Raw genomic sequence first — 27,179 nt, 5'->3', positions numbered from 1 at the left:
TAAACTGTCAAAGTACAAAAAATGTTTTAAATATATGTATTTTAAATTAAAAGTTTGATTCTTAAAAAAATATTTAATCCATAACTTTTGTTTGGTGTGGAAAAGTCAGCTACTAAAGTCTTGATGAAGAACCAAGAATTAATATGACTTCAATAATACATTGTCTGGTTATAGTTAGCCAAAGGTTTTTTTTTATCTTACTGTATAAAATCACCCTCTAGTTAGACAGAATTCCAAGTATTCATGATTAAGTGTTCCAGCTACACTTTAATTCTACTTTATCACAAGAGGCTTCCAAAAGTGAGGCCATCTCGAAATAAATATATGTTCGCTGTGTAATTAATTCTCCAGAAATTACAGTAGTATTCATATCAAAGTCGATGTAAAATGAAATATATTTCTTTTTGGGGATTTTATGAGAATTATAATAAACAATCACAACATTCAAAATATACTATCGAGATAAATGGGTTGTGTATTGTGTCGGTATGTACGAGTTGTCTCCCGTGATTACGGAGGTAGCCGCTTGAGGTACCAAACGATTGGTTCCGCAATGAAAGCCAACCCTAGCTGATGCTATAATGTGAGGCACGCCTCCCATAAAAAATAGTTGGAACCATAATTCCCAGTTACGGAGAGATACAAGAAGAAAAACATATTTCTGTCCGTCATTTTGGAATCTTTATCACCTGGGTTAAAGTGTTTGGTTAAAACCACTTTCTATCCTTTGATATGAAACTCAAATAGCCAATCACATCGTCTTGGAATTTTTTATGTCCAAAATGAAAAGAAAATCTCTGATATTAAGTTTTGATCCTAAATTATTGATTGGAACTTGAGAAGATGAAAAGGTATCAATCAATCAATCAAATTGACTAACAAAGGTGAGTGAATGGAATAATATTGCATTTTGCTCAAATCCACAGAGGCTTTAAATTCACTTCATTCAAGGTCATTAGATATCATTCAAGGTCATTAGATATTATAAGTTTGGAAATAAATATACCCAGAAAATATAGAATAATTTAATTTTGTATGAACACGCATTTTCATTGGCTGAAATAATTTTGTTATACCTCCATAACAAAATTTTTGACGTTGCGAAATGTAACGTCATTTTTGATTGGCTGATGACGTTGCGTAATAATTTATCACAGAAAAGAGTTCGCCAAAGAAAGTGAAATATCTTGTTGTGTATAAGACGAAATTAAATTATAAGAATTAACATAAATTATTTTTTCTGTTATACAGTCATAAGTACACTCCAGTTTTTTCTGTTATGACTGTATAACAGAAAAAATAATTTATGTTAATCCTTAAATAATAAAAAGAAGTATTTACTACATAATGTTAACGAGGTGTTGTGTGAAATTTTATGTGTGTTATCTAGACCTGACTGGGACAACCACTGAATTTTAGATAAAATTTTAGTTCTGTAAAATACTACCTAAGTATGCCACTGTTGCATCATTCTTTAGTTACGTTTTTCCAGAACTGATTTTTTTGTGATGAATCCTTAATTAACTCAAATAACAACACATATAGTAAGTAGCTATACATCACTTCATTATCCGACATATTGAACAAGAATAAATTGCTGTGTGTATGTTTATTATCTTCAAGTTGCTAACAGGAATTTCCGTCGTTTTCCAAGATGGCGGACATTGAGAATTGATGATCTTTTTTCTGTAAAAAAAACTTGAAAATGTCTCTACCTGTATAATTTGTGCACCCCAAACTTTAAACTTTATTTCAGTACAAAAAAACTGCACAAATTACACAAGTTTTTACGGTATACTATACAGTAACTCTATCTAAATCTCCTGACTTTTAGTCTCAAATAGCCCCTGTACAATGTATTGATAGCTGTTGCTTTACAAGAAACACAAATTTTGTAATGTTGGCCTAAGACACTTTGTTATGATATTATTTATGAGATCTTGCCAAGATTTAGTTTTGTTTGTTAACAATGACGTGAATAGCCTTGGCCATGTAATTTAACATTGATGGCCTTGTAGATATACCTGACAGGAATTCCGTTTACATGTTTATAACATCTTATATCGCAACTCATAACATTTATACAATACCCTGCACGATGTCTATTTAACTTACAACTGGATCATCAGAAATGTATTTATAGATTTATAACATGCTGAAGTCACCATGATACAAGTTTTGTAGAAATTGGCATATCACTAACATTAGAATGTCACCTAATTTGTGTATATAATCATAGGCTTTATACAAGTTAAAACAGCTGTCTCCGTCTCTCAATACAACTGATTACGAGAGAGAGCCAGATAATATTTAAAACAGAGGGTGAAATAAGAACGGATAAATTTCCAAAGATAATAATTTGGAGCATCAAACCTTGCCATCTGTATGCAAATTAACGGCCCAGTGGGTGAATTAGATCAGAAAATTTAAATATTGAAATTTGGGAAAAAGCAAAATGTATTATTAAACCATATCAAGAGAATTCATAGGATCACATTCTGATTTCTTGATGTAAACTCTGAAGCCAGAGTGAAGTGAAGCAAAAGGAAAGTTACAAAAATACTCAAATTCCAGAACAATAAAGTAAAAGTTGGTTGGTTCTAAAATGCAAAAGATTTGTTTTGTTATAAAATTTCAGCAGGAAATCTGGGGCTGCAATTCAGTTTGGGGCTAAGAGAAATGATGATATCTTCAAATGCAGAAAAAAAAGTTGATTAAACTCCGACAGGCTTTAACCAAGAGTCTTTTTTGTATGCAAACTTAGGCAGAAATGGAACGGAAGCACTTTATCATTAATACCTCCCCCTCCCCCCCATACCACCACTAAAAGTCATCATATTCTACCATGACATGTTCTCCTGAAACATCAACGTAAATATTTGTTGTTTATCATTCATATATTCACAAATTGAATTGATTAACATGTGGAACTACTAACACTTTACATACCTAAACGTTTTTAAAATTAAATAAAACCCATGTATTAATATCACTATTGAAGTGACTTTTTACGATTTCATTACTTTTATCAACACAATCTAATGTTACGTAGCACCATTCAGAAAAGTAAAACCCCATCAAATCATATTTTTCTCTTTCCGTTTTTCCCGTTTTCCGTCAAAATATGCCGTAACTTGATTTTATTGGTATATGTAACAATCTAATTTTTCAGATACAGAAATCTGTATGTACATTTAATGGTTACAGGATAGCCGAAGCTAAAACGGCAGTAAGGAGATTATAATATCATTGATCAACGATGTGGAAACACCAGTAGCGTTTATCCTCACATTACCGATTGATTTTATGTTTCTGACTGCGGACCGTTTCACTAATGGTTTGTATTGGACACAGATCATTGATAACCACGGCATTTCGGAACAAAAAGATTCGGAAGATGAAGAACAACCATCCAAACTCCTAAAATATCCATTCTTGTCTACATTGTGTTAGATCAGTATTGTATTAGCTGACTGATTGTTATTGACAGTGAAATTAACATGGGTTTAACATATAGATTTCCTTTTTAACAATATCATAATTTTTTGTATGTGTCTGTAATGACAGCCAATCAGAACTGAGTAGTTTGCATATCATTTGCATTTTTACTGACCAAACTTTATTCAAATTTGAAAATAAACACATTTTTATCATTAATATGTTAGTTAGGTCAACTCTGAGAACATGTAGGAAAACGGTTATTTATTTAACATTCTTGTTGAAAACCAAGATTTCCACTTTACGATAAAAAAAAAAACCAACAGTGAATCAGAATATAGAAAAACAATCTGGGTACAAAAACGTGTAACAAAAGTAAAATACATTAATACAACATTAAATACGAAACTCATATTAATGAATTAAGTTTTATCCTGTGGGGAAGATGTGCAAGTAGAAATTATGCTAAATAATACTAGGTAAATACCAAGTACTGACAGGTGGCATTCATAGGGGTGTAAAGTGTATATATATATAGTGTGACATCTAAACCATCAACTACAACACAATGCAAATCTCACTCAGATACCGACAACATCACAGAAATTACTTGTCACAGCTCACAAGTGGTGGCACAGGTCCCTGCTCTGAAGAGTATGCTGGCACCAGGTGGCAGCACTTGTTCCGAATCTGAAGTGTGTACTGGCACCAGGTGGCAGCACAGGTCCCAAATCTAAAGTGTGTACTGGCATCAGGTGGCAGCACAGGTTCCAAATCTGAAGTGTGTACTGGCACCAGGTGGCAACATAGGATCCAAATCAAATCTGAAGTGTGTACTGGCACCAGGTGGCAGCACAGATCTCAAATCTGCAGTGTGTACTGGCACCAGGTGGCAGCACAGGTTCCAAATCTGAAGTGTGTACTGGCACCAGGTGGCAGCATACCTACGCCAGGAGTTTGTTCCACCAGGTGGTACCTAAGGTCATAACTTCTGTGTGCCACAAGGTGTCACTACTAGTTTTTATCTTTATATCACCAGGTGTCACCAAGTTTCTAAGCTCTTAGTGCCACTAGGTGGCATAACATATCTGACCTTTATACTACAAGACACTGTTACCACAGGTCAAAATTCTGTAGTGTTTTTATTATTGTTTTAATTCTGTATCATACATTTGCACCACCAGGTGGCACAACATGTCTTACCTCTGTAATACCAGATGGCACCACAGGTCATATCTCTGTAACACCAGGTGGCACTACAGGTCATGTCTCTGTACCACCAGGTGGCACCACAGCTACATGCATCTATTAGTGCACTGGCAATTTCAAAGTTATCTAGAAGTTCTATACAATAGCGTTTGTGCTATTAACCAAACACTGTACCACCAAGTACCACCACTTGCTGGAACTGTGAAAGTTTTTTTCTGTTAGAAAATAAAATACAGCTATTTAGACCGTATACATAAGTACATTTCTTTTTTCCAATAAAACATACCAGTTTCTTTACCAACAGGAACATGACATGATTCTAAGATATGCTCTATATTTGTTTTAATACAGAATCGTTTCAATGCATATCTGTAAAGCCAAACATCTTCTAAATGCCTCATTCAGGTATTTGTGGAACTTGAATGATGAGAATTATCAAAATGCAAATGAAAAAATAATGAAATTATGAACTTAATGATAAAGAAGCTCTGAATAATAAAGCAAAATAAAAATGGTTGGTAAGTGAAAAATTCGTCAAAAGGGGAAATATTGCTGTACCATTATTTTTTTTCATAATCTATAATGTGATCAACTATATATGTCAATCATCAAAATAAGACTGCTGCCAAAGTAGCAAAGGGCTTTTTCCGGGGACCATATATAGGACCATTCCAAATGAAATGATTTCGTATCTGAGCCATATTCCCAGAATTTGCAACAATTTTTTTCTGAAAATTTCCTCCCCAAAATGAGACAAAAAGGCACCATCTCAACCAGTGAAAAAAGGCTATGGCAGGTCTTCGTGTTTCTGTTCAGACAACACCCATGGTAACACTTCCTCCCCCCCCCCCCCCCCCCCCCCCCCCCGAACCCCCCCAGCCAACCCTGCACCTGCATTATTTTCATTCTTAAATAGCATTTCAATAAAAACAAGAGGCCCAGGGGCCTTAACGGTCATCTGACTCTTAAATTAAAACCCTTATATTATTGTAGTATGCATTCTCTGCAGCATGTATATAGAAGCACTGTTGGCCATGGTGGCCATCTTGGATTTCTGACTGACCCAATAAATAACAACACTTGGTCTGGACCATCTAAGGATAATTTCTGGTAAGTTAGAGCTGAATCCCACCGGTGGAATTTGAGAAGAAGTTTGAAATAGGCATTGTTCAGGAAAATCATGATTGCACAATTATGTTACAAAATGGCCGCCATGGCTGCCATGTCAGTTTTTACGAGGCCGAAAAAATAACAACACTATGTTGGCCCTCCTTTCATAACATCCTCACCAATTTCAAGCTCAATGGCACCAGTGGAACTGGAGAAGAAGCTTAAAATGTGTTTTTTAAGATGGCTGCCATGGCGGTCATCTTGGATTTCTGGCCGACCCGATAAATAATAACACTTGGTAAGGACCATCTCAGGGTTATTTCTGGTAAGTTAGAGCTGAATACCACTGGGGGAATTTGAGAAGAAGTTTGAAATAGGTGTTGTTCAGGAAAACCATGATTGCGCAATCATGTTACAAAATGGCCGCCATATTGCTGCAATGTCATAGTTTTTACGACGCCAAAAAAATAACAACACTATGTTGGCTCGCCTTCCTTGACATCCTCACCCATTTCCAGCTCAATGGCACCAATGGAACTGGAGGAGAAGTTTAAAATGTTTTTTATAAGATGGCGGCTATGGCGGCCATCTTGGATTTCGGACCGACCCAAAAAATAACAACACTTGGTCGGGATCATATCAGGATCATTTCAGGTAAGTTTCAGCTCAATAGCACTGGTGGAACTTGAGAAGAAGTTTAAAATGTGTTTTTCAAGATGGCGGCTATGGCGGCCATCTTGGAATTCGGACCGACCTGAAAAATAACAACACTTTGTCGGGATCATCTCAGGATCATTTCTGGCAAGTTTCAGCCCAACAGCACTGGTTGAACTTGAGAAGAAGTTTAAAACGTGTTTTTCAAGATGGCGGCTATGGCGGCCATCTTGGATTTCGGACTGACCCGAAAAATAACAACACTTGGTCGGGATCATATCAGGATCATTTCAGGTAAGTTTCAGCTCAATAGCACTGTTGGAACTTGAGAAGAAGTTTAAAATGTGTTTTTCAAGATGGCGGCTATGGCGGCCATCTTGGAATTCGAACCGACCTGAAAAATAACAACACTTGGTCGGGATCATCTCAGGATCATTTCTGGCAAGTTTCAGGCCAACAGCACTGTTGGAACTTGAGAAGAAGTTTAAAATGTGTTTTCAAAATGGCGGCTATGGCGGCCATCTTGGATTTCGGACCGACCCGAAAAATAACAACACTTGGTCAGGACCATCTCAGGATCATTCCTGGCAAGTTTCAGCTATATAGCACTGGTGGAACTGGAGAAGAAGTTTAAAATGTGTTTTTCAAAATGGCGGCTATGGCGGCCATCTTGGAATTCGGACCGACCTGAAAAATAACAACACTTGGTCGGGATCATATCAGGATCATTTCTGGCAAGTTTCAGCCCAACAGCACTGGTGGAACTTGAGAAGAAGTTTAAAATGTGTTTTCAAAATGGCGGCTATGGCGGCCATCTTGGATTTCGGACCGACCCGAAAAATAACAACACTTGGTCAGGACCATCTCAGGATCATTCCTGGCAAGTTTCAGCTTAATCCCACTGGTGGAACTTGAGAAGAAGATTGAAATGTGAAAAGTTTACGGACGGCGGACGGCGGACGGCGCACGGCGCACGGCGCACGGCGGACGACGACGGACGAAACACGATGGCTATAGGTCATCCTGACCCTTCGGGTCAGATGACCTAAAAATTCATGTCTTTCTCATTTGCAAATGCTCCAGACACATTTGGCAACTTCCTACACCAGTAATGTAATCTGACAGTGTTTTTCTCTTTGGATATATATAACACCTCAATGTCAGATGACAAATCTCTAATACGAAATTCTAATCATTCTACCCATCCTTACAGACTTCTAATTATAAAGAAAATGTGACCTTGGACTGGCAAGACTGAGATTTTTAAGTTAGATTTATATTTCCAGACAAATTCCATCTTAATTCCCAGTGGTAGGTAATCCAATTTAATTGGGTGGTACAGCAATATAAGAAATTTTGAGACAACTCACGTTAGAAAACGCTGCAGAGAATCCGGCCTCGCAGTAACCTCCCTTGTCATAGCCTAAGCTAGCTGAAATGTATACGGGCATACTCTACATCAAACTACACTTACACAACACAGTGTACAAAACCAACTCACAGAGCCACACGCAAAAGTTACTATTTTATATTTATAGAACATATATATAGAACCTTTTAAACAATTTAGAAATTCTAATTATCTATTCACTGTTGTCCTGGAGATGTGCAAAACAAAACCTTAAACACTTTTTTTTTGTATGAATGAATATTTGAAAGTTTCAGTCATATATTACAAATGAGCAAACCCTTCTTGAAGTTTAATTGCTTTCCAACCTAACTTTTAAAATACCTTTCAATAGTTTCTGAATCAATGATCGATACAAAGAAAACAGATTTTTTTTAGGCAAGTATTGGACTTCCATTAGTGGCGTTACCAACCTGGAAGCCAGTGAATATTAAATTGTATAATCTAAAATGAAAATTCTTCATTGCCATGAAATATAAATATCGGTGAACTCTGTGAGAAGGTTTTTATATACCAGTGATGAACATTCATTAGACACTACGTGTACAGAAGACTACACATAACAACTATGACACGAAATCTACAGATCAGGGACCACGACGCAAAGGGCAGACAACTCTACTAATACAAAACGAACCCTAATGCAATTATTACTATTTTTCCATTTCAGAGTGAAAACATCTTAAAAGCAGACATAGCTACTTTTTGTACAAAGACAACTGTCTGGATATAGATTGGGGGGGGGGGGGGGGGGGGGGGTTCTCATTTTGTACAGATATAAATGTTATGATTTTTTTTTAACTTGAAGATAAGTTAGATAAAGACAATTGTAGATGGTAACAAAACACTTCTAACTACACAACTTTTCGGCCTTTAACCTTGCATGATGAATTCTGGGTTTATGTTGTAAGAAGCATCAGGACATCTTTATAGCATTTTAAGAGTTATACAGTCAAGACAAAATTGTAGTAGATGTGGAAGCAAAAGGACCGGAAGGACCTGTACTTATACAATATGTCTCCCTTCATTCAATACTTAATACAAAATTTGATTTGATTTTTTTGTATTTCCATGAAGAAATATTTCGATGGTATTGGTAACTGTCGTGGTCCCTGCATAAAACTCTAGTATGATTTCAGGTCTTACAAACATGTTTATATAACTATCATTAGAGACAATCTAACAAACATCAACACACCTCAAATGTTAATTCAGGGATGTCTACCTTCAAGTCCCCTCAAAATCAAGAAATTATAAATACCGTATTCACCCTGTAAAAACCACAGGGAGCCATCACAATAGAATTTGTAGCAGCTAAAGGAGGGCTTACAAAAGGACAGTGAACCAGGATGTGTTTACAACTTTATTCTTAACTGCAATAATCTTGATGGGCCTATTGCCAGACATGGACTTATTACTCTGTAATACAGTATTATAATTCATAACATCTAGCTAAAGCAGGTTATTACAAAATAAGAAAAATTTCTGTCAAGAATTTTTTGTTTTTATATTTTAGCCATGATTTTAGCAACACAATAATAGTTCGTCCTTATTATGGTAAGATAATAAAATATACTGCTATAAAATATTTTATTATTTTTGAGGTGTGTTTCACAAGGTGACATTCTAATCATTTTCGCAAAGTGGTGATATATATATAGATATGTTTATAGAAAACACGATCTTTCCGTGATCTGTGCTCACAAATATTACGGACAACCAGTTGGACAGATAGACAGACAAATCAACAACATATACAACAACAAAAAACTAACAATAACAATTTTCAGACATACATTTAAATGAATAAAAAAGATGAATGATTAATTAATCGGCTCCTGTGAAAATAAACAAATCCCTAAAAGTGAAATATGAATTAATTATTAAAGAAAAAAGCTTGAATGACAATTCATTGATAAAACAAACCTTTGCTATTTTCATACCTAACACATCGGAGACAAACCAGATTTTTCTATCATTGATAACTATGGACCTACATATCCTGTGTTGTGACAGATTTAAGTGGAATTGCTTAGGTTTCAGAGGCTGGTCTTATCACCTAAGTGATAGAATTGTTGTGATATCCGACACCCAGCAAGATTACAAGGTATAAACATGGAGGCAAATTCTTCTCCTGGCTTCTGTAACATTTAAAACTCACACCACACAAAACCTTACCCTTTCATGTTGATTATCTCCCCTGAATTATCTCCCCTTGTTTATCAAAGTCCACTCACCAGAAGAGATATATAATATAAATCAATCTGGTTGAAAAGTTTAAGTTTAGATCATTTCAGAATCAAGAGTAACATTAAGGAATTAAGAATACTTTTAAAGGATGAATTCTAATACATCAACAACTACACATCTTTCAATTATATGTCAGCAATATGGGAACAATCAAGACAAGAATTTATTACAATGTTCCGCCAGTATCAAGATTTCCCACACACACTTAAAAGCCTTTGATTTCAGAAGCTTAATTCCTAGTCACTTTAGAATTCCCTAAAGCCCTAGATTGATCCCTGGAGATTATACCCTTAGTATATTAAATTACATTTCACCAGCAACACTGGACATACTCCTAAAACATGTACTTCCAGGTCAATAAACTGTTATCAGATATAAAACTTCTTGTATCCCTCATTAGAAAGAAGGGATAAGACAACCGGATATACTATTACTACTCATGTTTAATAGTATAACATATTTATAAAAAAAATATCTCATTTTACCCAGTGGGATTTTATCCTATTTCTATTTGTATTCTGTGAATAATTGAAGAAATACAGACCTATACTATAGACTCAAGAACCAGGAAAAGTCATTTGGACAATCTCAAAGTAGAAATTTCATGACTGTATCTGTACAATGCATGAACAATGGTCACAATGATAAGAAAAAGGTTGATGAAGTGGGAGACAAATCTGAAATACAGCAATCTTTATGTTGATACATATGGCAGTCATCATACCCAGTCTGGGGGAAAGTCTACGTCAGTGCACTCTGTTAAAACATGCACATGCAGCATGCATTGCCACAGAAAGACACATATCTTGACTGGTGTACGTTTCAAGCCTCACCGACTTAATAGGGCTGATTTAGTTGCCAAGCAAAGAGTGCATCTCTATACATCCACAAATTCAAAATATTAGGCTACAGATTCATTCCGTCTTTGTTGTGGATATACAAATTTGATATTTTTATCTCTATAAAACTTATTCTCTTGTATATAATTGTTTTTTCATCATGATGTTGCAATGGAAAACCATCATTAGTTCTAATAATATGATGAGTTAAACTTCTTGCATTTCTATAACAACTAGACATGTTACTATGGCAACTTGTTAGTGTTGCTATGTGACTATTGTTTCTCAGCCACGATCATCACTACTAGGAACTTGCTACGTATATATATATGTGTTGCTATGATATGAACGTGTTGCTAAGACAACACAACTACATGTCATTGGCACTGACACTGTGACAACTTGTTGTCATTGGTTACCAAACAGTGCTGTTCCCTACTCAACTGTTGCCGTGACGATACATCTGAGTCCCACTTACGTTTGACATGGATATAGAGAAGCCGGCTTGACAAGAACCCTGGTTGTTATGTTGGTCTACGCTATTTGGATTCAGATCAACCGCTAGTGTGGAAAGGAAAACAAATGTTTTGCATAAAAAATAATCAGTTTTGATTAAAGAAAAGATTCTCATGATATTGGATGTTGCTTGTTTTAATTGTCAAGAGATAGTCACTCCCACATGACCCTTAAATTTAAGATATTTCAAATGTTAATAGCTATTCCTGAGAATGATGATAGTCAAATCAGTTGCCAAATAGTCATGTCCCTTCAAAACCCAAAGTAAAATTTCATTTTGGTGAATCAATGTCAAAGAGTCTGCTGAATACAGCCTGAGAAATATACCGTATTTATCCTCAAAATATCTGTCCATCCCCTAGTGAAAAACATAAGTACCATATTTATTCTAAAGCAGTTAGCCCCCTCCCTGTAAGTGTAAATGTTTATTACCACATCATACTGGAAATCAGCTCCCTACTGTAGTGTTAATGTTTAATATTGTAATGATATTCGAAATAAGCTCCCTTCCCTAAGCTAATATTGTATTTATTCTTTACGTTTAGTGCCATATTTATCCTCAAAATAAGCTCCCTTCCCTAAGCTATAATATTGTATGTATTCTTTACGTTTAGTGCCATATTTATCCTCAAAATAAGCTCCCTTCCCTAAGCTAATATTGTATTTATTCTTTACGTTTAGTGCCATATTTATCCTCAAAATAAGCTCCCTTCCCTAAGCTATAATATTGTATGTATTCTTTACGTTTAGTGCCATATTTATCCTCAAAATAAGCTCCCTTCCCTAATTAAAGCTAATATTGTATTTATTCTTTACGTTTAGTGCCATATTTATCCTCAAAATAAGCTCCCTTCCCTAAGCTAATATTGTATTTATTCTTTACGTTTAGTGCCATATTTATCCTCAAAATAAGCTCCCTCCCTTGGTGTTAATGTTTAATAACGTATTTATCCTCGAAAAAAGCTCCCTTCCCAAGTTTTAATTTTGAATACTGTAATTATACTCAATATAAGCTCCCTCTCCTTGAGTAAAACTCATTATTGATGATTGGAATGGGCTTAATTATTGGTGAAACACTTTTAGTGTACAATTTTAAAACTGACGATTCTGCAAAAATGACGAATGAGGCTTACTTTTAGGCTAATAGTGGGCAGGTGCTGATGTTTGTGGACAAGGGCTTATCTGTGGATAAATACAGTATTATAGTCTTATTTTGATTAGGTTTTTTCACTGTTTGAGATCTCCAGCAAGGACCGAAATTTCTTGCTGTCACACTAATTAAAACTTTATATTGATATAAATATCTCCTCATAAAGTTAGCTTTTAACAGGATTGAAATTTCTTAAAATGAAATTAACTTCGCATCACCCAATATCATAAAAATAGTTTCTTTTAAATTAACATACACTGGAAATTATCAAAATAGAATGGTGATATTTACAAGTGTACTGTGACTCATTCCAAATAAATACAAAAAAGCAAAATTAAAAGCCCATTATTGGATCAGCATCTGAAAAGCAATAAACAGATAAAGAAGCCAGCAGAAACTACTTCAGATTAAAGCTTCCAAGGCATAAAACGTGAATTAATTAGAACTTTCTACATTTGTAAATTATAAATGAAAATAAAATGTATTAATTTGCATTGATTAACTCAGACAGAATGTTATAGGCACGTCAGGCTTAAGCAGTTAAAAATTATACACAATGGTACTAACCCAGTCCGTCAAAAAAATATGACAAGCCATTTAATGATATACCATTACACATATTATATGTTAAGTACATCAGACCTGAAAATGAGGGGAATACCGAGATAAACATATAGAGACAATTCAAACTTCTGATTTCATTTGACTTTTAACTGAATCTTTGTTCAAAAATATAGCTGACTTAAAACATGGTTCAATAAATCAGTATAATTTGTAAACAGCAAATAAACCCATAATTTAAGCTTTAAAACAGAACATGTATTCACCAGAATGATTCTGGTATAAGGTATCAATATCAAAATACCATACAGTCGAACTTGTCCTGAAAGTGACCTCTATTTAATAATAAATATATAATGTCTATAATGGCCACCTGCATTTGTAAAAGAAACCTGTCTATAACAACCACATGTATTCATAAAAGAAACCTGTCCATAAAGGACACCTGTATATTATAATAGAAACCTGTCCATAAAGGACACCTGTATATTATAATAGAAACCTGTCCATAAAGGACACCTGTATATTATAATAGAAACCTGTCCATAAACGACACCTGTACATTATAATAGAAACCTGTCCATAAAGGACACCTGTATATTTTAATAGAAACCTGTCCATAAAGGACACCTGTATATTATAAAATTAACCTGTCCATAAAGGACACCTGTACATTATAATAGAAATTTGTCTATATTTACAAAAGAAACCTGTCCATAAAGGACAACTGCATATTTTAATAGAAACCTGTCCATAAAGGACACCTGTATATTATAATTGAAACCTGTCCATAAGGACACCTGCATATCATAATAGAAACCTGTCCATAAGGACACCTGCATATCATAATAGAAACCTGTCTATATTTACAAAAGAAGCCTGTCTATACCATCCATCTATATATAAAATAGAAACCTCTCTGTAAGGGCCACCTATATCTATCAAACAAATATGTCTATTATGGCCACATGTATCACGGTAAGAAACCTGTTTATTATGGCCACATGTTCATAGAAAAGAAACCTGTCTATAAAGGCCAGATATATTAATAAAAGAAACCTGCCAATAAATGCCAACAGTCTCAGTTTCCAATAAATCAATATATATTAGGACTATTAGCCACAAGAGAACGTTTCTCTGATCACTTGAGCGGTCTTCATAGACAGGTTTTACTTTAATTCCTGAATCCTACAAGGAGACAATGCTTTCAACATTATTTCCTAGCCATATTAAATAACATACAATGCAATTATCCTCCAATTCACATTTCCCCAAAACTTGCTTTTACATACTTTGCTCTTCTTGCAAAAAAAGAATCAGTTACATGTCAAATAAATAATACATTGAAAACAGTTGGACCTACCCTATCCCTGTAAGATAATGTCATCATTGTCGTCATGCTTTAGATGTTAATTATTAATGTAAATTATAGGTTATGTTCTGTGTCAAATCACAGCTTGTTTAGGATCAATACATTCCCTGTTTTACTGTCATTAATTAATTTGTGAAGATATATTCTTACCCAGTGATTATGAGATTCCTTTTGTAAGAAATCTGTATTAGTATTGTAAATCTTAGTAAATGCCCTATAATTACCAAAACCAGTTTGTAAAACTTCCATATTTCATTTTGAGAGGAAGAACTTTTGACATTTCAACAAAACTTCACTAGAAATAGATATGCCCAACACAAATCTATGCCATTGTTTCATTAATTTCTATAAAGAGTAATTGGCCACCTCCAACTTGAAACCCTGAAATTTCTTGACAGATTTATATTCCCTTTGACCTTGAAGCCCGAAGCCCGATGTCATTTGATGTATACTCATACTTGGGACTTGTATATCAAACTGATCCAAATTCCTAAAGGAACAAGAATACTCAGTATTGCTATCCAGCCCCCGTAAATTTAGTAACAGTGACCTTGACCTTAACAAGTTTGTCTGCACATTCCCAATTCCATGTCTAGTTTCAACAACCAGGGAAATAATTTGTTGCAATCTAATTTTTTTCCATCTTTTTAATCAATTTTTTTTTCTGATGGACTAATAATTATTTATCAGTAAAAGTTTAACTGATAATTTATCCCTTAATTTTGAGGTCAAAATTTGGGAGTTACCATCTCAAGCAGGAGGGTAGATTGCTGTGTATTCTTACTACATCATCATGGTGTTTAACTTCAATTATCAACATCACTGTCAAATTTAATGAACAAGACTATCACTCAAAGATATTTGTAAACAAGTGTTTATTTTCAAAAACCTACACCGACCTTGACTGAAGTTGACCCTTAATTATGACCTTTATTGCTGCAAGCATATTAAACTCTAAACAAAAAAAAATTTGTGGTGGCCCAAGACCAACGTAACCAAGCCACACCCATGTAACTGTACTTGACCTCCAACTCTAGGACTTCCTGTACTTGTATACAATTGTGATGTGTATTCAGCGCTCCTTTATTAGTTTAACTTAACTGACAAAGAGACATAAAATAAGTATATCATTTTATCATCGTATTATTTTTTCCTTCAAAATCAATTCCCCAAAAAGTTCAATCAATGGGGGAAAAAAGAAAAAAGCATTTCCACATTCCTATATAAAGGCCACTTATCTATTCATACCTACTCTGTATCAATGTTAGCAAGAAATTGATTTGTGTTCTGTGTAAAATTTCAAATATATCAATGGTTGATGTGTGGGTTCTGACAATCTAATTGTATATTCCCCAAACAAGAAATTAAGATTCAATATTGTACAATTGTAATTTGCACATCATAACTTCTAGAAAGAACACTGTTGTTTCTAAATAACTTTAACTTGAAGATCTGATAATAATCACATTGATATTTCTGATAAACATAGTTAGCTCCCTTGAGAATCAAATCTGTGTTCCACACAATGAATCATTGCATGAAAACAACCATATCTTTATCAAACTTTCTGTTTAAAAGGGACTTCAGTCAGACAGTCATCCAGAAAATACAGCTAGTGCTATGTTTACTGTCCACATGTAAATGAGGAAGAAGACAGACATGTATTATATATCATGTACAGATGTTATTGTAATCAATAGCACTTACTCATTTTAAACAGTGTTTCACTCAGTATACACACTCCAACATTATATGGGACAGGAAAACAAAATCATACAGCTTTAATAGATCATATTCCAATAGAATGACTAAATGTATGTGATATTGTTTAATAATAATGAGTGTTTGATATTAATACGGAGAAGTAAAAGGAGCAGTATGTATAACACTCCGACAGCAATCAGATATTTAAGAGGCTGACTGAAGGACTTGTCCTGTTCTGACAGTATACGGTCTGGGTTAATACCACAAACATAACCACCACCACCACCGCCACCATACTTTTGTCACCAAAATATGCAAAGCATGTCTCTGACACGGATTTCTTTGTCAAGGTCATCAAAAAGCTTTGGTTAAAATAACTATGGTATGCTGTCATTTTAATGTCTTTAAGTTCCTTCTAAATTTTTTCATTTACATTTCTAACTAGTAACAGCTAGATTATCTTTCCTCCTCTGAATGATGGTATCACATAAATCTACTCCAAAATTAACTTAGCTAAGAGACAGAGCAAAGTAATTCTTTCTAATCAATATATCCACAACATCTTTGCTAAAAAAGACTTTCAAATAATGATAAATTTGATATGGATTTCCAGTTAATCATAATTAAGAATTGTCTTCAGTATTTGTCAAATTCATGATCAGCATGAGTTTGATAGAAATACACTTACCATTATTATCTTTTAATTAAAACTAGTTTGATAGATGTTAATATTACATGATCTTATTTATTCAAAATCTTTCTTTTCTGTGTTTGCAAAAAAAAAAAAAAAAAAAATCGGTTTACATACTGCGAATGTAAATATTTTAGTAGAAATCTTATTTTTTTTGATAATGTCACTCTGAAAGAACTGGTCTAGTAATGATTGTGCTAGTGTTTACATTTACAACACAAAATTTCCTATGGCAATTATTGTGGACGTGTCAATTAATTGTTTTGCTAATTGGTTAAATTTGAAGATGTACTTAAACATAAGAGAACACAAAACTATACACATAGAGTATAGGTTAGATCAGACTGCTGATAGCTGCTCACAACATACTCAAAGCATGGATAGACATGGCTGTAACATTGGGATATGAAACACACACTTTTCCAGTACCATCAAAGCTTCTACTTAAGCAATATAAGGACTGGAGAAATAGCACACTTTAACACTGCACAGACATACAGCACATATACCACAAAATACAGCACAGCACACCAAGACACACATAACACCTTAACTCTAAATCACTAGATCAAAAAAAATAAGGTCTGGTGTTAAAAATTATCTCCCTTGCCCATTACACGTCTAACTTGTAGAATATCACAAAAAATTAATGGATGAACGTCTCCGACAATATGTCAAATTTCCAGGGCTAGTACAAATGATATTTCCTGAAAATAAATCTTATATAAATATTGCAGCTGCAAAGTTGTTGATTGATGTCATATCTAAAGCTGAAAATAATGCCATCCTGTAAATAAAAAAATTCTGTTAAAAATTTCAGGTAATAATTCAAAATGTCACTATAGAACACATGCTAATGCATTACCAGCCATGGATGCTGTACTATAAGCCTCAAAGCAGGGACAATCAATAATCAAGACTGCAATTTAATTTACATACAATTGTTTCTCTATCGGAAACCTGCAAATTGAAAACCAATCTGAAGAAACAATGATTGATTGTCGCTGATCCCCAGATCCGATTTGTTTTCTAAAATTGTTTTAAAGATGTTTGGTGTTCCTTGAAGAATCCGGTTATGTCAACAGCAGTTCAGGCGAAGCAATCATCCTCTGAAGAAATCACTTTTGTAACCGATATGACATCAGACATTACTAGTGCTGTAACATGATTTGGAGATCATTTTATAACCCGTTTTGATATGATTATTCAGGATTCATAGAAATCTTAAATATAGTCTATGTTGTCACGGTAACATAAACCAAAATCCTTTGTAATTGTAATGCAGTTTACTCCAACATGAAATTCATCTTTTATAAAAGTCATGGTATAATCTATATGGAAATCCATCTTCTGTATCAATGCTGTAGCATATTCAAATGAGGCAATTTCTTTTTTTGATGTAGTAAGGAAAAAAAATAATGATACAAAAATCACATATTGGGTTGAAATACTCCCTTTACTAAGTCCTGCTGCAAAAAAATATTGCAGTCTTTGGATTTGTTGTGAATTAGATCCCAGTTTCATCAACATTCCTTAATTTAAAGAAAAATCTTAATCTAAAATTTCATAGGAAAACATTCTTAGAATTTAAGAAATTTAAAGAATTTTTTTAATAATACATTCCTACAGAAAATCTTAATTTAAGGAACAATGATCAAACTTGGTAGCAATTGGATGCTTTACGTTGGTCTATAGACGTAAGTCCTTTGACGGAAAACAAAAGTTCAAATGAAAACATTATTTATGAAATGAAATAAAAGTATTAACCATGCATACATTCTTCTGTAATTACAGTAAATAAATCACAAAACTTACAGGATTTACAGGGAGTGAACTCCTGGAATGTATTGTATCTGGCCAGGTAACACGTGCCAACAGGTGCTCTCTTGTCTGCCTTGGGAGATTTGTAAACATACCGTGGTGCACATGCCTGAAAAATAAATATCTACATGTTAACAAAGTATTACAGACAAAAATCTCACTGCACCAAGATCTTATCACTTAGGTTAATCTAAATAGTACGAGGACGCACGGATTACAAGTATTATGCAGCTCCTGAAAATATAAATCTCAAGAATTTTCTGCAATGCTGGAGAAGTGTTGAAATTTTAAGAGAACATTACTTTACAAGCATGGTGATTTAAGGGCGATCAGACACAGTCAATAAAGAATGAACTGATTGTTATGAAAATCGACATGAGTGATCTCTGTTCCATTTACTTTGATGTAAAAAATCACCATGGAGAAAACATGGTCTGACATTCTATTGGAGATCTTTTTCAAGGGAGATAACTTTTTATGATTGTTAATATCCTATTAACAGTACCACAGTCCGTCTCGACTTCCACCCTTAACTAATGATCTTTTCTATAGGATCTATACACCGGACAATAAGCAATTGGCTGGTAATAAGCCACCCCATGTATAGGATCTATACACTGGACAATAAGCAATCACCTGGTAATAAGCCCACCCATATATAGGATCTATACACTGGACAATAAGCAATTGGCTGGTAATAAGCCACCCCATGTATAGGATCTATACACTGGACAATAAGCAATCACCTGGTAATAAGCCCACCCATATCTAGGATCTATACACTGGACAATAAGCAATTGGCTGGTAATAAGCCCACCCATATCTAGGATCTATACACAAGACAATAAGCAATTGGCTGGTAATAAGCTGTGACCCCATGTCTAGGATCTATACACTGGACAATAAGCAATCACCTGGTAATAAGCCCACCCATATCTAGGATCTATACACTAGACAATAAGCAATCACCTGGTAATAAGCCCACCAATATCTAGGATCTATACACTGGACAATAAGCAATTGGCTGGTAATAAGTCTACCCATATCTAGGATCTATACACTGGACAATAAGCAATTGCCTGGTAATAAGCCCATCCATATCTAGGATCTATACATCGGACAATAAGCAATCGCCTGGTAATAAGCCCACCCATATCTAGGATCTATACACCGGACAATAAGCAATCGCCTGGTAATAAGCCAACCCATATCTAGGATCTATACACCGGACAATAAGCAATTGGCTGGTAATAAGCCCACCCATATCTAGGATCTATACACCGGACAACAAGCAATCGCCTGGTAATAAGTCCACCCATATCTAGGATCTATACACTGGACAATAAGCAATCACCTGGTAATAAGCCCACCCATGTCTAGGATCTATTCACTGGACAATAAGCAATCACCTGGTAATAAGCCCACCCATATCTAGGATCTATACACTGGAAAATAAGCAATTGGCTGGTAATAAGCCCACCCATATCTAGGATCTATACACTGGACAATAAGCAATCACCTGATTATAAGCCCACCCATGTCTAGGATCTATACACTGGACAATAAGCAATCGCCTGGTAATAAGCCCACCCATATCTAGGATCTATACACTGGAAAATAAGCAATTGGCTGGTAATAAGCCCACCCATATCTAGGATCTATACACTGGACAATAAGCAAGCGCCTGGTAATAAGCCAATCCATGTCTATTTCAGCTTGGTACAAATCCTAACAAATGCTGCATCATTGTTCTTCAATAAGTCCTCCTTCCAATTTGAGTCAAAGTTTATCTGCTGACCACATGGGTTTATTGCAGGATAAATATGAGGAGTAACAAAGAGGTCCATGGGACCTGTATCAACCACCTTATCTGAACAAGAATGGAAGCATATGAAATTGTATCCTCTAACTGTTTCCAGCTACCTAGTACCAAGTTGAATATTGAGGACAGATGACGAATGTATTTCCATAACAACAAGTCACTAGGATCAATAGCCAAGCAAGTTGAAAATGTCTATTTAAATGTCTGGTACCTATTCTATCCATGTTCCTTAATTTAAGAAATTTCCCACAGGAAAACATAACTGGAGATAAGGAAACCATCTTTGTTAGTTAAGGAAGTTTCCCTTTAATTCTTTTCCTTTCATATGGAAAATGTTAAGGTAAAGAATTTCCTTAAGTTAAGGCATGTAGATGGAACTGGGACCTGGTCAGTGGTAAACTTTAAGGACCACTGACAAAAACTCTTTTGTATGTACTTGTGTGTTGGAGATTGGTAGATTTTGTCAGATTTATGAGTCTGTTGTCAGACAAATTACCATATCTCTCTCTGTGATATGCTCCAGTGTTATGTTAGAAAGGGGAGATTCTCCCCATCCCAAGGACACGATCTTCACATTAATGTCACTTGTGTTGCCTCTTCCTTACCATAAGATCCTTCAAAACTCTGCCAGAAGTGAACCTGACCCTGTTGTATGTTAGAGAGGAAGTATTTCACCCCAATAAAACCGCCTGGAGCCAGACACGAAAGTTGTCTAATTGTCTTCATACTCAGGATATGTGACATTTCTGACAGGGCATTCCACTTCCTTTCAGTTGTAATGTGAACTCAATGAGAGTACCTTACCACCATGCAACCAACACTTCCTGCATCTGAGGCACAATCTAACAGGTTTTCCTTCAGCACTATAACTTACGGCCATGGCAGCCATACCATCACAACCTGTAACCATGACATCTGTAAAATCATAACCTGTAACCATGACATCTGTAAAATATCAACCTGTAACCATGACATCTGTAAAATCACAACCTGTAACCATGACATCTGTAAAATATCAACCAGTAACCATGACATCTGTAAAATCACAACCTGTAACCATGACATCTGTAAAATCACAACCTGTAACCATGATATCTGTAAAATCACAACCTGTAACCATGATATCTGTAAAATCACAACCTGTAAACATTGACATCTGTAAAATCAGAGTCTGTAACCATGGCAATGACATCTGTAAACGCACAACCTGTAACCATGACATCTGTAAAATATCAACCAGTAACCTTGACATCTGTAAAATCACAACCTGTAACCATGACATCTGTAAAATCACAACCTGTAACCATGACATCTGTAAAATCACAACCTGTAACCATGACATCTGTAAAATCACAACCTGTAACCATGACATCTCTGAAATCACAATCTGTAACCATGACATCTGTAAAATTACAATCTGTAACCTGAACCATGACATCTCTGAAATCACAATCTGTAACCATGACATCTGTAAAATTACAATCTGTAACCCTGACATCAATAAAATGACAACTTGTAACCCTGACATCAATAAAATGACAACTTGTTTTCATCAATGTTAAATGGCCCTCAAGTCGTGACATAGAGAAATGATATGATCAACCTACACAATGAGACCCTAACTAAACTCTAAAGTATAAAACAAACAAAAGATGACTAAAAATTGTTCTATTAACTAGTGCATATTCTCTAATGTCACAGGGAAGATAGCTCTTTTTTTTTTTATAAAACATAAATATAAGGCATATATATATATCTACATGTTTCTTACAAATGTGAAATTTCGTCAAAAGGCTTAGAGACCTTTTGGACACTAGTATAGTCTTTTGGACACTTATAGACCTTTTGGACACATACAGACCTTTTGGACACTTACATGTACAGACCTTTTGGACACATACAGACCTTTTGGACACTTACACATACAGACCTTTTGGACACATACAGACCTTTTGGACACTTATAGACCTTTTGGACACATACAGACCTTTTGGACACTTATAGACCTTTTGGACACTTATAGACCTTTTGGACACTTACATGTACAGACCTTTTGGACACATACAGACCTTTTGGACACATACAGACCTTTTGGACACTTATAGACCTTTTGGACACTTACATGTACAGACCTTTTGGACACTTACACATACAGACCTTTTGGACACTTACATGTATAGACCTTTTGGACACTTATAGACCTTTTGGACACTTACATGTACAGACCTTTTGGACACATACAGACCTTTTGGACACTTACATGTACAGACCTTTTGGACACATACAGACCTTTTGGACACTTATAGACCTTTTGGACACATACAGACCTTTTGGACACTTACATGTACAGACCTTTTGGACACTTACATGTACAGACCTTTTGGACACTTTATAAATCATCATATCTCTTTATGGTATTATTACCAGTCCAGTTAATATATGATAGTGCTTTATTCTATTACTTAATGTAAGCCTAACAGTCAATTCAGGTTATATACAGCAGACAGTTACCATAACAACCCATATATATATATCTACATGTTTCTTACAAATGTGAAATTTCGTCAAAAGGCTTAGAGACCTTTTGGACACTAGTATAGTCTTTTGGACACTTATAGACCTTTTGGACACTTACATGTACAGACCTTTTGGACACTTACATGTACAGACCTTTTGGACACATACAGACCTTTTGGACACTTATAGACCTTTTGGACACATACAGACCTTTTGGACACTTATAGACCTTTTGGACACATACATGTACAGACCTTTTGGACACTTACATGTACAGACCTTTTGGACACATACAGACCTTTTGGACACATACAGACCTTTTGGACACATACAGACCTTTTGGACACTTAATACCTTTTGGACACTTACATGTACAGACCTTTTGGACACTTACATGTACAGACCTTTTGGACACTTACATGTACAGACCTTTTGGACACATACAGACCTTTTGGACACTTATAGACCTTTTGGACACATACAGACCTTTTGGACACTTATAGACCTTTTGGACACATACAGACCTTTTGGACACTTACATGTACAGACCTTTTGGACACATACAGACCTTTTGGACACTTATAGACCTTTTGGACACATACAGACCTTTTGGACACATACAGACCTTTTGGACACTTATAGACCTTTTGGACACATACAGACCTTTTGGACACTTACATGTACAGACCTTTTGGACACTTACATGTACAGACCTTTTGGACACTTTATAAATCATCATATCTATATATGGTATTATTACCAGTCCAGTTAATATATGATAGTGCTTTATTCTATTACTTAATGTAAGCCTAACAGTCAATTCAGGTTATATACAGCAGACAGTTACCATAACAACCCTGTTATCCCAACATTAGTCTGTCTTTTGACTTTGGCCCGATGGCCAGCTGATAGGGTGATAAAAGAGGTGTCTGAAGAAAGTACCGTTGATGGAGCAGGACCACTTGTGGTAAATGGTCAATAAAATAGGTAGGTTTCCTACAGTTGAATGCTAGATAGTGCTGAAATTATTTACATCACTGAGTATATATACATGTAATAAGTTGGTGTGACAGAATTATGTAAATAAGTTTTCTAAGGAATTTCTGGGTAGGTGGGAATGACTGTTGGGCATGTGTAGCCCAATTGGACGAAAATGGGATGGTGTCTGTGAGGAAATCTCTGGATAGGTGTGTTGTGGATTAGGATGGTGAAAATTTGCCTAATTAGCCCTTCCCCACAGCATCAGGAAGTAAAGCTAGCAGCCACTATAAGCTGGTCTAAGTATTTTATTTTTTCAGTCATGCAACCAGTTTCATTTTCAATTTCAATGACTATAATAGTGTGTCACCATTTAATGGCCTTTAATTATTGTGCCAATAGGCCTCGACCGTTAAATCATTAAAAATAAAAATCCTGCGAAAGAGGTTGATGTGATAATGTCACACACTCTAGTGCCATAAAAAGTATTCTAACATTTGTACTCTCCAGTTGATGTAGTCTTTAAAGTAGTGTTTCTTTCCCATTCTCTAATTCTCAGAATTGTGAGCCATAGAAATATGTCTGGTTTGGGAATAGCACCTTTCTTTAGGCAGGAGTCATTTCCTTTTCTTTGAATGTCTTTCAACCTTTTGTATTTGTTATTCTTTATTTTTTAATTCTAATCTTTTCTCAATAACGTAACTGGCACATATGACTCTACCACTTACGGAGAACAGTATTTCAGTTAAGGAGACACATTATAATATTTATTTTATAGGTATATATTTTAAAGATAACATTTCTCAAATTAGTGATCAGTACTTTTGATACCTTTGGTACAAGGAGTGACACACTTGACATACAGAGTTATTTCCCTTTAGGAAGTGCCCACTTCACGCTAAATCAAAGCCGTCACTAAGAGTATACTTACTGTGAGGTCATGGTTTGGTAATAGGCTTGTAACAATATATCATTGTACCCTGCTATTTGTCGCAGGAAAACAATGTAAGAAAGTACAATATTCTGATGTGTCGGAGTAACTAAATGCCTCTGCCGCAGTAACTAAGTTTTTGGTTGACTAAGGATGGTTGTCAAGGTAAATTTCACTTAGGGTCAAGTCACCTCAAACTTTCACTCCAGATATTGTAATTGTGACATTGCTCTCTTGATATAAGATAACTACCATTTTAAGTGTTTTTTCTCTGTGATTATTTTAAAATTCCCACCGACATTAACCAAGGCTCTCCAATTTCGATTTTAACATTTTTGTGAAAATTTTGATTTAAATTCTTAAAGATAAATGGTCATAATTCTAGAAAAATGAAAAGATCATAACTAAATCAGAGCTTGTCCATAAAAAAGTCAAACTAAAATGTGCCAGGAATAGAGACTGAAATGACCTTGGAATAGTAATTGAAATGACCTTTTAATTCAGATTGAAATGACCTTGGAATCGAGACTGAAATGACCTTGTCCCTGGATACTGCTGCTCTGCACATTTGAAACACAGCCTGTGTTTGTTCAGTATCAAGATCATGATGGTGTAAATTAAGCATATTTCTGTAATTTAAGGTTGGACTTTCAGTTTTATTAAATCAATTTTGAAAGGCTCGGTGAGTTATGGGACTCAGATATTTGAGTCCTATAGACTCAGACTTTTTCTGTGGGATCGACTCAATTTTGAGTACCCGTTACCTCCCTTAGTAATTGGTATTCAATAAATGTTTTTGAAATAATGATCTGGACTCATATGAAAAAATCCTACCTAAATACTGATGCTTGAACTAGATAATAAATAGGTCATTCAATGTGAGTAAAGATCTAAAACTGTAGTGCATGGACTTAATACATGAACTGCAAATGGCTGATTCAAAATGTGCTTTGGTTTTCAGTCTATATTCAATTAATAGACCAATTTATTATCTTGGTAGAATCCATAATTATGCAAAGAATACCAACTGTAACTTTACTGTAACTACTACAGTACCACAGTATCATTTCAGTACAACAAAAGCTATTACAAAGAACCACTGCCCCACACTGTACAACATTTACTCTGAGGATAGATACACATCCAGCCCCAGTGACCCCAACCCTGTGTTCCACAGCTGTTGGCACCATAGATACTTCTGTTGCTGATGCAAAACAAATGGCCCCTCCAATATCCCTTGTACCATCCTTATGGGGCATGTAGGGAAATCTGGACTGGCATTTATAATGTAAAAGCTTGGATCTTGTGGAGTAATATTTCCATCTCGATAAGTATCATTGGTCCTTTACTAAGAAAATTTATGTATTTGATATTTGGGTAAAAGGAGTCGTAATAACACAGTACAATGTACACGTAACATTAGGTAAAGATCTAAGCTAAGTGTCGATCACTTTCTGGGGTGGTTTGTATTTTTCAGGAACTCAAGATCTTGCATGGCCACTCTATGCTGTAGTTGTTGCATCCTTTGGCAGAACACTTTACCCCAATTACTCCGGAAAGCATGTTACAAGACTCCTGTTTGTTGTTCAGTGAAGTAGTCACAAGCTACTACAAGAAGACCCCAAGGAAACAACCAAATAAAAGCTTGCATATGTTGTTAATATTATATTACTATATAAATTGACTTAAAAGCTAAAATGAAGTGTAATTTTAAGATGAGTAAATGAGCATTGATCACATGACATTGTATTCAAAGGGATGGTGTCAGTTCACTATCAAAATGGCTGTTCATTTCAAAGATCAAACTCTTGGTAATTAATAACATATTCTATATCAATATTAATTAGTATCTACATACAACATCAAAGTTCATAGGAATTGTAAATGTCAGCACTGCCATGGACTGCATATGTGGTATGACATGTGTGGGCAATTTAAATGTCTCAGCAAAATTCTTTGATGTTAAAGTACCAGTTATGAGCTTGTTGCTAGAAAGTCCAGTTTTAATGCATATATGTATGCCTTAAAAGATGTAATATGATGTGTTGTGGCAGAACTGGGTTAAAGATTTCAAAAGTTCAGTTGCCAAGAAATAATTCATTCTACGTTTTTATAGCCAGCATTCAATATTTGTCTCACCAACTGTAAAGTTTCTGTAAAATGTCATACACTGACTTCAAATTGGCATCTTCAAATCATGAGCAGCCA

The 27,179-nt window shown here is 35.0% G+C and overlaps 1 protein-coding gene across 5 annotated transcripts in view; it reads right to left on the bottom strand.

Moving 5' to 3' along the window:
- Positions 1-27,179, bottom strand: part of LOC117344236 (integrin alpha-8-like) — a 122,004-nt gene that overhangs the window by 48,779 nt on the left and 46,046 nt on the right. For 3 of the 5 annotated variants that reach the window (XR_004536131.1, XM_033906914.1, XM_033906916.1), the window contains exons 4-5: positions 18,718-18,832; positions 11,387-11,469 (exon numbers count right to left, since the gene is read on the bottom strand). Coding sequence is in view for 3 of the 5 variants with exons in the window: in XM_033906914.1 (XP_033762805.1) it covers positions 11,387-11,469; positions 18,718-18,832 (198 nt within the window). In the remaining 2 variants the exon portion in view is untranslated. Of the gene's footprint in view, positions 1-7,781; positions 7,844-11,386; positions 11,470-18,717; positions 18,833-27,179 lie in introns of all 5 variants that reach the window. The other 2 variants (XR_004536132.1, XM_033906915.1) reach the window with 1 other exon arrangement.

Source organism: Pecten maximus, chromosome 15 (assembly GCF_902652985.1).
Source record: "Pecten maximus chromosome 15, xPecMax1.1, whole genome shotgun sequence".
In the NCBI taxonomy this organism is placed as follows: Eukaryota; Metazoa; Mollusca; class Bivalvia; order Pectinida; family Pectinidae; genus Pecten; species Pecten maximus.
Note: the sequence above shows the minus strand (reverse complement) of the source record. Positions and strands in the feature narration are given on the sequence as shown.